The 12,088-nt window shown below is 37.1% G+C and overlaps 1 protein-coding gene across 1 annotated transcript; it reads left to right on the top strand.

Annotated features, from left to right (window-relative positions):
• Window positions 1-1,527: 1,527 nt before the first annotated feature.
• LOC133720808 (glycogen synthase kinase-3 homolog MsK-3) lies at window positions 1,528-5,706 on the top strand. Its single transcript, XM_062147281.1, has 13 exons — window positions 1,528-1,750; window positions 2,404-2,593; window positions 2,724-2,816; window positions 2,921-2,980; window positions 3,122-3,394; window positions 3,681-3,755; window positions 3,843-3,899; window positions 3,987-4,127; window positions 4,232-4,282; window positions 4,390-4,485; window positions 4,568-4,651; window positions 5,106-5,208; window positions 5,313-5,706. Exons 2-13 carry the CDS (start codon window positions 2,480-2,482, stop codon window positions 5,393-5,395), a joined length of 1,230 nt encoding a protein of 409 aa, XP_062003265.1. The 5' UTR covers window positions 1,528-1,750; window positions 2,404-2,479; the 3' UTR covers window positions 5,396-5,706.
• The last annotated feature ends 6,382 nt before the right edge of the window (window positions 5,707-12,088 follow it).

Raw genomic sequence — 12,088 nt, 5'->3', positions numbered from 1 at the left:
GGCAGATCTACTCCGATCTGATGGGCTCAGGCGAGGATGGGTTGTTGGCCGGCGGCGAGATCTGGGGTCACAATCGCTTTGTTTGATCGGGCTTCTGCCTGGGTTGATTGGGGTGGGTGGATCCGGGCTTCGATCTCCTGGCAGTGGCGATCTGTTCTGGCTTGTGGTCAGGTCTCCGATGGCTGTGGAGATCGTTGGTGGGCGACGTGGGAGTTCCGGATTGCTGACTCCGGTTCGTTGGCGGCGGATATGGTGGTGGGATTGGTGGACTGCTGCTCTGGAATTCCTTGGGGAGGTTGGAGGTTGGGCCGGGCTTTGGGCTTTGGATCCTTACTGGTGGACAGTTGGGTTGAGCTGTTTGTTTATAAGTTGTTATTTTGTTGTTTGGTGTTGTTTTGTTGTTTGTTTACTTGTTTTGCGCAGATTGCGAGCAATAAGTCCCTGCATTCGTTGTGTAGGGATAGTCGGGCCTTGTGCCTGTGGGTGCACTCAAAGTGCCTTGTCTGCTCTAGGTAGGCGGCGAGTTCCTTGCTTTGTCAAATGGTCGCTGCCTCCTAGTGGCAGGGTGAGACTACGTGCCACTGGATGTAGATTCCAGTGGCAACATGATAGGAAAGCTGGTAGAATGAAATTACGCTTTGCTGCATTAAAGTTGCTGATCGAGTAATCTTTCCGTTGTGTCACCGCTGGGAAGCAAATAGAACCGTCTGGAGCGCGTTCTTTGCTAGTTGGTGTGGATTGGAATACAAGTATTTAGTAGAGTCGTCTCATGATTTATTTTCTGGATGTACTCTAGTTGCAGATTGTAATCTGGGGTTTAGGCTCAATGTCCCCCCCTTGTATTCGTCAGTTTCATTTATGAATGCTTGAGGGCAGCCGCACCGGCCCTTGTTCTAAAAAAAAAAAAAAAAAAAAAAAAGAATATTATAAAGATTTTGATGAAGTTAACACTAATGGTTTTGTAAATTGAATAACGAATTAACTATGAGGAGAGAACAAAAGGACAAAAATAATAAGTAATAAATTCAAATTTGGGTGGAGAAGAAGATTAATGTTATCCAATGAGAAATTAAATCGTCTTTGTATTTAAATTTTATGTACAAATTTAGATTTTTAGAAAATTAGTGTACTTATTAGTCATTTTTACAGTTGAGTAATATAGTCTTTCAATAATTCAAATATTTGTAGAGTGAACTAAGAAAATAATAGGGTGACAATAGCCGCACCCTTCAGCAACCGAAGTAAGAAAAAGTCATGGAGCAGAAACGAGTGTCCGACTGCCATAATAAATTGTCAATAAAGAGGTGGAAAGTGGGGCAGGGCTGGGCAGGGCAGGCCCAGAGGTTTGAACGGTCAAACAAGACTGTTGAAAGTTGAAAAGAAAGACAATCAATAAATTAATTATGAAAATCCACACATAAGTTTTTGGGCTCTCTCTCTCTCTCTCTCGTGTTTTGAGTTTTGACCGCCTCTATTCTTCTTCCTTGACAAAACAGACAAAACCACCCCCCCCCCCCCCCCCCAAGGCCCCACCCTCTTGTCATTTCTCCAAATTCCAATTCCAAATCTCTCTCTCTCTCTCTCTCTCAAAATTTCCTTCATTCTCCTTTCAGTTAAAAACCAAATCGCTTCGTCCTTGCTCAACTACTCAAATCACATTTGACGCTTTCCCATCCATCTCCAATCCACGGTTCATGATACACCGTCACCGCCATCCTTTCATTTCCACCGACCTCCGACGACCCGATCGGTAAATTCCTCTTTCTCTCTTCATGTTGTTCGTTTCAATTTTCCGGCCACGGATTACGTGTTTTGCTTTCCGATTAGGTTTGAATACTTGCATATCTAATTTCATTTTCTTCTTCATATGTAGTATATATATATATTTTTTGATTTTTTTTTCCTGCTTTGTTTGACGGTTGTTGCCGTGAGAGTGACGCAGGATTTGAAATTTATGAATTATTGAATTTTTTTTTTTTTCCGTTTGATTTCTCGGAAGTCGCTGCCTTTGTTTTGTGCTTGCTCAGTTCTAATGACCTTTAAGTTTTCCTTTAACACCGTTTTAATTGAACTTTTTGTTGTCCATTAAGCTTCCGGATGATTCATCAAGTTTAGCTGTATCGAAGTATTGCGTTCTTTGGAAACAATTTCATATTAGATGTATGTCTGCTGACTGTTTTTGTGTAGGTAGTGTTCATACAACTCTTTTGGCCAATAAAGAAATTTCATTGACGAAAGGAACTGTAGCGCATCGTTAAACTTGGTTTATGTATATTTGATCATGGCACTTTATATCATGTTCTTTGCACCCTATGTGAAATGTGATGCATCTCAAGAGTTGGCCATAATGGTATAACATAATTTGTATTGTTTAGTGCTAATATGTTTATATGCTTTCTGTAGGTAAGCTTTTTGATTTGTTTGATTGAGGTGAGAAAGGGAATCTAGAGGACAATTATTACAGTTCTTGATTGGGCTCATGGCCTCTGTAAGTGTGGCTCCTGCATCTGGATTAAGAGATCGCGTTGGAAATACAGTTGCTGTCGATAGTTTGCCCAGTGAGATGAATGACATGAAAATTAGGGATGACAAGGTAAACAATGCGCACTTGTTATTCTGGCTCAATCTTTGTGATTGGAATGTCTCATTTGAATATAGGCTCCTACAGGATTGTGAAATCTGTTATTTATGTATACTTATTTATTCTGTTTTTCTTTTGACAGGAAATGGAAGCAACTGTTGTTGATGGTAATGGAACAGAAACGGGTCATATAATTGTCACAACTATTGGTGGAAGAAATGGCCAGCCAAAACAGGTGACTTTTTAAGATAATTTTGTGTCCTTGCTTTTGCACAGATGCATTTTGTTTCTGTTTTCTTTAAATTGATTGTGGTATTCTTTTCTTTTCAATGACTGTAGACAATAAGCTATATGGCTGAGCGTGTTGTTGGACATGGATCTTTTGGATTGGTTTTTCAGGTAACTTTTTTTTATTACAGTTTGTTGTGTGGATTAGTTTATTTTCAGTGAACTGTTTGAGGCTGTGAATTTCCTAACTTTGATTTCATTATTAAAATTTAATTCATCTTAAAAAATTGCTATTGTAATGTTGTTATCCAGGCCAAGTGTTTAGAAACTGGAGAAACTGTTGCTATTAAAAAGGTTCTTCAAGACAAAAGGTACAAGAATCGGGAGTTGCAAACCATGCGTCTTCTAGACCACCCCAACATTGTGTCTCTTAAACATTGTTTCTTTTCCACAACTGAAAAAGATGAGCTATACCTGAACCTCGTGCTTGAGTATGTCCCTGAGACTGTCCATAGAGTGATCAAACATTATAGTAAGATGAGCCAGAGGATGCCGCTGATATATGTTAAACTCTATTCTTACCAGGTATGCTTTTGTACAGTTTTAAAGTATTTATATCTCATACCCGTCTCAAAAAAAGAAAAAGAAAAAGAAAAAGAAAAGGTGTTTATATGCCACACACATTATATGTATTTTACAGCATTGCTGGAGATGCCTACAGAGTAATTGTGTCTTTTACTCTTTTTTCAAAGGTTTTGTTAAACAAAGTAATCACATGATTTGTATAATGGAATTGGTAATGCAGCTTCATGAAAATGGGTAGTGCTCTGTAGTTTTTAGCTCTTACATTTAATTCTGAATGTCCTTTCAGATTTGTAGAGCACTTGCTTACATTCACAACAGTATTGGAGTGTGCCACAGGGACATAAAGCCTCAGAATTTGTTGGTATGTTGATATTTGCGATATATTGTACTTTGGTTTTACTTGAAATGCATGGACAAGTCAATTGATCGTCTATCCACATTTCAACAGGTCAATCCGCATACTCACCAGCTTAAAATCTGTGACTTTGGGAGTGCAAAAGTCTTGGTTTGTTTTCTACATCCTGGCATTTTCTCAATATTCTCTATTCTGGCTAATTGTTTCACAATACTGAATTGGATGTACATATGACAGGTCAAGGGGGAACCCAACATATCTTACATCTGTTCAAGATATTATCGAGCACCCGAACTTATATTTGGTGCAACAGAGTATACCACAGCCATTGACATCTGGTCTGCTGGATGTGTTCTAGCTGAACTTCTACTTGGACAGGTAGGAGTTGTTCTCATTTGAGGTTAAATTTTTATTTTTTTTTTTTAAAATTTGACTCATGGATGCATAATATGTGCTAATAACGAATTACCTGTTTGTTCCAGCCTCTATTTCCTGGAGAAAGTGGAGTAGACCAGCTTGTTGAAATCATTAAGGTAATTCAAAGCTTTGAATTTTTTCCATTTTATAGTCTGTTGGATAATGGATAATAGAACAGTGATGTAATTGTTATTCTCATAATGATTATGCTACTCTTTTGCAGGTTTTAGGCACCCCAACCAGAGAGGAAATAAAATGCATGAACCCTAACTACACAGAATTTAAATTCCCTCAAATTAAAGCGCATCCATGGCACAAGGTACTTGGAATATTACATATGTTTTACTTGGTCCCAAGAAAATTGCATGTTAATATTCTTTTTTTATATCATTGATCACCAGATATTCCACAAGCGCATGCCCCCGGAAGCCGTGGATCTCGTATCGAGGCTACTCCAGTACTCTCCAAACCTCAGAAGTACAGCTGTGAGTACTTTTGATCAGATCTATTATTTTAGGCTGTCTTTGAACTCATCATTTATCACTAGAGGTCTCAGTTTATCCAAAGATAGAAGAAAAGAAATGAACATAAGCTCTATGTCTAACATGCCAGCTGTCGTTGAACTTATCGTTTATCACTGGAGGTCTAAGTTTATTCAAAGATAGAAGAAAAGAAATGAACACTAAGCTCTATGTCTAACATGCCAGCTATTTTAGGTTGTGTTATAACCTCAAACTACGAAATGCTCATTGATTCTATTTTGCATGTGCAATCCCATGTGTAGTTGATTAGATCATTATTTGTGTCCTAAATATGTATGGAGTATAACAGAGAGCATGTGCTTTAGAGAGTGCTTTTGATAAGCAACCAGTTTTAGCGTGCCTAATTGAGCCTTGCCTGGTACTAAATCTGGTTTTAAATGGTTTTGTTTGAATGCAGTTGGAGGCCTTGGTTCATCCCTTTTTTGATGAGTTACGGGACCCTAATACCCGTCTGCCAAATGGACGTTTCCTTCCCCCATTATTCAATTTCAAGGCTCATGGTAATATTCATTCTAGGAACTGTGATTTTGCTCCTTGATTTCATTGGTTGAGATGTCTAAGCTTAACTTGTAACTTTTGTTGGTGCCCATTTGCCATTCACTAGAACTCAAGGGAGTACCTGCAGAGATGATTGTTAAACTGATACCAGAGCATGCAAGAAAACAGTGTGCCTTCCTTGCGTCATGAGTATTCTTTATACTTGATGTTTTCCCTGCCCAGAAGAAAAAACGTGGTCTGCTCTCCATAATGTTATTGTCATATTTAAGCAGCAATATTATTTAATCCTTCATTTGTTCCCGTTATTTGTTGTATGTAGAGGTAGAAAGTCAGATTAAGAAGGCTCTGCTTATCAGATTCCTCAAATCTCACTGTGTTTACCCATGTTAGACTCAAAGTTAGTCCGTTGTAAACCACATGAGCACTGTTACCAGCCGTATGTAAATTTGCATTTTAACTATCTCAACGGATTTAATGAAACATTATTCTTTGTGGAAATATGTTCAGCTGTGTACCATTTGACGTGTTTATTTGTGCTGAGGTTGTGTCAAAGTTGGAGCTCAGTGTGTTTAAGGTTGAAACATGTAAATGGCTGGACTGTATTAAGGTTATAACTTAAAAATGGCTGGAAACAGTAACGAAAGATCGCAGAGGGTAGCCAGATGATCCTAGGGTCAAGTGCTAAACCTTTCGGGTTTGTGTATGTTACACGAGGGATTTCTAAGTCAAACGATGAAGCTTTAACCCCAAGTATAAGTTCAGCATAAAACAGAGTTGACAAACGGTGGTATAGCTTTAAACCGAAGTACAAGATGAGCATAGAACAGAGTTGACAGATGACCCAGACTGGTATTTATTTCTAATTTTTAGCAAGACGTGTTTTTGTTATGTTGGAATTTGGAAATGGTCTTCTTAGTTTTTTATATTTTATGTTTCGTGTGACATGGGTTTGGTATGTTGGTTGGTGAAATTAGAACAAATGGGGAACCATGCCATAAGGCTGTGTGTTTGGATAAGGGACTATATGGAGGGAGATGACTTTTCGCGGGGATTCTAATATCCCTCACCACAAGTCCCTTATTTGGCAAAAAACTCCAAAAGGACATGAATAACTTGGGATTTTAAGAGAGGGATCTATGGTTATGTCACACGAGCGATCTATGGTTATGTGTTTATTGTACTTGATAATTCTTGAATTTCTTCCTATGCTTTTGTTAACAAATTTGATGTGATTGGGCTGCTAGCTTGTATTTGTTTCTGGGATATGAGACTTGTTCTGGGTTTTCTGGGTTGTGTTTTTGGGTTTTGGGGGTTGTGTTTGAGGTATCTGTAATGGGTTTTGAGGTATCTGTAATGTGTTTGAGAAGCTAAGCGCATTCTTCTTCTTCACATAGAACGAGAAAGAGAAGGAGAAGCTCTCAACTCTCTTTCAGTCTTTCTATTCAATTGGATTAATCGATTTTCTTTCAGTAATTGCAAATAGAAACCGTCATTGTTTCAGTCACTTATATTACTCTCTTTACTCAATGTGGTTTGGTTTGTAGGTCTATGTTTGTAACCTGTGTATGCCTATATAAATAAAGTTTTACATTCATGTTCATGACCCATTGCTGAGCATTGCTTTTCTTTGGCTATCATAATATGTATATGTCAATACTTTGATCCAATTTTTGTAAAATGTTAGTAGTTTCAGGATAGGAGAGAGAATTTCAGAATATGTATATATAACTGAATGTTCAAAGCTTAGAGGCAATCTTAGACCATAAATTAAGTACAGTACCTTAGTGGCCGGTGTTTGAATACATTGTTGCATCAGATACTTTGTGCCACTTCTCAGAACCTCAGTTAATATTGGTGCCACATATTTGTTCTGCCACATATTTGTTCTTTCACTGGAACAAGTAATTTTGTGACGCCATAGCTACGCTAGCTAGGTAGACAGCTACATAGGCAAAATGCATTTCACTCCAGCTGTACATTACAAGCGTCAAAGAGAGATGTACTTACATATACCTTGTTAGGAATTTGCAGTTACCAGAGTAGCATCCATCAGCAATTTTACTGAACATATAAAAGAAGGGATTTCAGTGCTCCTTTACTTGATTGATCTGTTTTAGGCATCCTTTACTTGTACTTGTACGATTTGATGTTGTACATCCATATTTACTGGGGTGAAATTTTAGGATGTCAACTTTATATGCATTAGTTGAAAACAGAATACATGCAGAGCACAAGGTTTTTCTGCAGTAAATATCTTTGCAAGCCCTGTTATTCTGTAGTTGTGTTAATCAAGAATCTTGGTAGCAAGCAACAAGTTAAGGTTCAGTTTAACTACAAGAGTCAATGTCCAACATCTTTGTTCTTGGGTGCTGTGTGCCATGTTGTAACATAACCTGCAGTAAGATTAAGGTTTTTCCCAATGTCTCTTTGCTTTAGAATTTTTGTCATATTTCTACTTGTTCTTTGTGATTGTATGATCTTTGCTGCGGATGTTTTCCTTTTGTTACTTATGTTCTCTGTGCTTTGCTCTGTGATTGTTTCTTTGGGTTGCCTTTGAGGTAGTTCTTATATGTGCTTTTCAATCTTTTGATGTTTCGGTATTATTGCACAAATGGGGTCTTAGTTTTCTATATATGGTTGCTATTTATGCAAGTTTTCATTGTTTGATTCTAGTTTCTGCATGGGCATGTTTATTTGTATCAAATTCGAATCATAGTATTGGCAACCTGTTCATAGTATTGCCCAAACAGTAAACTCCTATGTCCTCAAACAGTAAACATTCTTTATTATGTTAATAGGAGCAGCTGCACTCGCTTATACATCTAGGAGTTGTGGACTTAGATCCATCCATATCAATGTTCATCATTCTGCCTTTTAGCTACTGCGAAGACTACAACTTTAGGAACTAACTATAGAGATTTACTTTTCTTCTTTGGCATACTATCTTCTAGTATGCATATTTAAATTAACCATGCTCACAAATGAGATTGTGAAAATTTGTTCCAATGTCTTACCTACTTGACCTCTACTGTAGGGACCTCTCACACATTGTTCTTGTCCACTACCGGGAAGTAAAGGTAATGAGAAATAGTTTTTAGTGATGGGAAGTTTGATTCCTGAAAATGTTGGTAAAGATTTGCTGTTGAAGCCACTAATAAGTGGACTGTATTTCGTGGTCAATTGGCGATGGATATGTTTGCTGACTATCAAAGGCATCGAGCTCAACAAGCACAGCAAGAACAAGGAGACCTTGGAAATGTTCCATAATTTCAAAGTTTTGTTGTAACGTTTATGATGTTATCATTATAATGATATTAAAGTGTTGACATTTGAAGTCTATAAATTCAAGCAAGACCAAAATCGAATTATGACTGAAATTTCAGTTGTTGCATTTTTTAAATTTCTAGCGTTTTTTTCATGATTATTTCATTTTAATGGAAGTTTTGGAATTAACTGGTGAAGCACAAATTTTTCTTGTTTTACACCTATTTGGTTAAAAAAAAAAAAATTGCAACCCTATAAAAGAAGATTAATCTTGTCAAAAAATAAATATGTTTACAAAATCCCATAATTAAATCCCTTCACTTAAAAAAATTACCCAAACAAGGTATTTAAATAATCCACCACTTATATCTCTTCATTTTAAGATCTCATCACCTCATAATCCATTCACCTTGAAATCTCATCCCCTTGAAATCCATTGGAACCTCCAAATCCCCTACCCAAACACTACATAAAGGAATAATAGTAAATTCACTAAATTGGGACTTTGAGAAAGGTCTGTCTAATGGGGCGGTCGGCTGGGGATGACCAAATGAAGCAACAACATACAGAAGTCATTTTTTATAGTATTCTTTGATGAACTCAGCTCTGAAATTGCTTTTGTATTATAGACCGCCCCACACAGAGTTGTAATCTAACACTTACAAAAGAGTTGTAATCTAAAGGTGTTACGCCATCTTTGCTTTGGACCACCGAATCCTTTGAATCATTTCGAGGTAGAAAGAAGATGAAGCAGCGCAATAAGAACCCAGATCACATAGAGTGACATACACCTTTTTGGTCGGCGGAGGAGCTCTCGGAGTGGACACCCCAGCTTCACCAGAAAGATAACTTTTCGGCCAAGTCACGGCGAGGGTTCATTTTTTTTAATTATACTGGTTCAAAAGAAAAGGGGATGATTCTTGTGTTTCAGTGGAGGCCGCAATGCCACCATAATGAGTGTTTCAGCCTTAATCTAGGAGATATTGTGGCTGAGATATCTGGTCGACGCCTGGTTGTGGTTATCTACTAACCGACCATCTATATTGCTAATAATTTATCTGCCATACAAGGAAATACTAGACCATTTAGAGAGTGATGTATCCAAGGACGAGGAAAAATGGTGCCATTAATTAGTGGACGACCATCATTAGTTATAGTAATATCTCAACACAATTCATAAGCTAAAATCAATCAACCTCTAACCAACTAAAGTTGCCATTTAGTGGGCAACATATAATCAATAGGGTATGAAGAATGCACCTAACCTACAACAATGATGTAGGACTTCTGACCTCCTCGGAGATTGATCATGAACTACTTCCTCAATAGTACAAGATTTTATTGTCTAGTTTGGTTTCTTGAACTTCTATCAATGAACGCTCAGTTATTCTCATTCCAGAGAGGATGTCCCCTTAAAAAGACTTACTCATTACGACCATTTGGCAATATAACTCAATCATCAGAATCACTCAACAATTAGGTTTCGCTTAAAAAATTATCCTCATAAAAAAAGCAGCATAGTTAGAGATTGCTTGGTTATCTATTTGTTCTTTGTTTTACAATCAAATACAATTCGTTAAATAAAGCTGAAACAATAATTATTCAAATGGCCAAATCCTTTCTAATTTGGATAAAATTTTGTTAAATGTTTCTTGCAAGAGGACCTAAAATATAATCTGTGTTGATGTGGGGTGGTCAACTATTTTTTGACCCACAATTAAGATAAATAACACGGTCATAAGTACGACAATGATTTCGACTACAAGTCCAGATAATGAATACGGGCAATGATTACAGCCATAAGTGCAGTCGTGAAGATAGCCGTAAATTAATGCAGTACTGATTGCGGCCATTAATATGGTAATGATGATCGTCCTAAATGAGGTAATGATTGCATCCATAATTTCGACAGTAATCACAGCAGTAAATGTGTTAGCGGATACTGAGTGATGCTCACCTATAAATAGAGGGCTCGACGCCCAGGTAATGCATCCCATTCTGACTTATTCTACTTCACTCGACTAAGAGCAACTCCAACAGCTACCCCATATTTTAATTTTTCTCTACTTTAGGGAAAAATGAGTCTCTTTTGCTCCAACAGATTCCCTATAACTATCCCTATTTTAGGGAAAATGAGGAAAGAGAAAACCAAATTCCCTATATTTACAGCAATCTCTAAAATTTTAAGAAAGAATATGGAGATTTTAGAGATTGCTGTAAAATAAGGAATTTGTTGGAGTTGGAGAAGAAAAAGATGCTAAAGTTTTGACTTTTGCTTCCCTATTATATAGAAATTATAGGAAAGCTGTTGGAGTTGCTTTAAGAAACGTCCTGTCCATTCTCTTCTAACCGATGGTCTAACTCCAAAGTCAACGAGCAAAGGAAGTTTCTCGATTATTCTTGGTCAGCTCCTGCTCTGCAGGTACCGTACGTCCATTCTCTTCTAACAGATGGTCTAACTCCAAAGTCAACGAGCAAATTAAGGAAGTTTCTAGATTATTCTTGGTGAGCTCTTGCTCCCGTGTGCATTCATTCGTGAATCAAAATTCTCTTTGAAATTTTTCGTCACCAACAGTTGATCATTAGTTTACACGTCATAATGGGGGACATCCTCTTTTGAAGGAATTGTGTGTGTGTGTGTATTAACGAATATCAAATAGATATTAATTCAATGAACAAAATTAAAATTCGTAAGAATCGACTAGAAACTTAGATAGATGCTTGTGGGTTAACAATGTCTCTTAGATAGAATTCCGCCCCTACTCAATGCTTGTACTTCTCTAATTAGTGTGCGGCACCAGCATACAATTATCTATAATCCAAGAAGCTTTTGCTATTTCCTTGAATTCTTGCTAACGTATTAAGTGCTTTCTCTATGAGGGTAAAGGAATAAGAAGACTGAGTTTGAGAATGTTTTGTATAACAACGTATGTTCGATAACGTTGTATAGATAGAAGTCAATTTGACTGTTGCAACTATCTTGATCGACACCATTTGAATTCTCATTGAAAAGGTAAGTTGATCAGACTTTACTATTTGAATTTGAATTTTTCATTTCAATATCTAAAGATAAGTAATTATTTGAATTTTTAACAATAAATTATAAAATAATTCTTGAGTCAAATCTGTACCATTGTACTCAACTACTCATATTGTCTCAACTTTATCACCCATTAGGTGTTGGACTTTTATACAAAAGGTCTCGGTACAATTGGTTGTGAGTCACCCACTTATAAGTTATATTATCTTTTGCCACTTTTTAATGTGAGTTATTTTCTCTCCAACACCCCCCTCCCTCATGTACAACCTAGCTCGTCTGCATGTGCAATTAATTAACAAATTCAATTATCACTTTGAAGAATGGAGCACAAGTCCCATATTGGACACTTGGCCAATCAATTAACAAATCGAATTCTCACATCGAAAATTGGGACACAAATCCCATAATTGGAGACTTGGTCAATTAAAAATCCAATCTGAATATTTCCTATAGCCAATTTAAGGAACTCAAATCGGATCCATGATAATTGGAGACCCGCTCTGATATCACGTTAAACAGTGACTATTGTGGCCCTTTTCCCACTATTGTATCGATATTATCCCAACTTTACCACTCAT

The sequence above is a fragment of the Rosa rugosa genome, chromosome 7, assembly GCF_958449725.1.
Source record: "Rosa rugosa chromosome 7, drRosRugo1.1, whole genome shotgun sequence".
Lineage (NCBI taxonomy): Eukaryota > Viridiplantae > Streptophyta > Magnoliopsida > Rosales > Rosaceae > Rosa > Rosa rugosa.
The sequence above is the reverse complement of the archived record's forward strand: the minus strand, read 5'-3'. Positions and strand labels throughout refer to the sequence as shown.

Coding starts and splice junctions, on each gene's coding strand:
- LOC133720808 (XM_062147281.1), top strand. CDS start 2,480: ATGGCCTCTGTAAGTGTGGCTCCTGCATCTGGATTAAGAGATCGCGTT. Junction 2,594..2,723: donor TGAAAATTAGGGATGACAAG/GTAAACAATGCG, acceptor TTCTTTTGACAG/GAAATGGAAGCAACTGTTGT. Junction 4,128..4,231: donor CTGAACTTCTACTTGGACAG/GTAGGAGTTGTT, acceptor TGTTTGTTCCAG/CCTCTATTTCCTGGAGAAAG.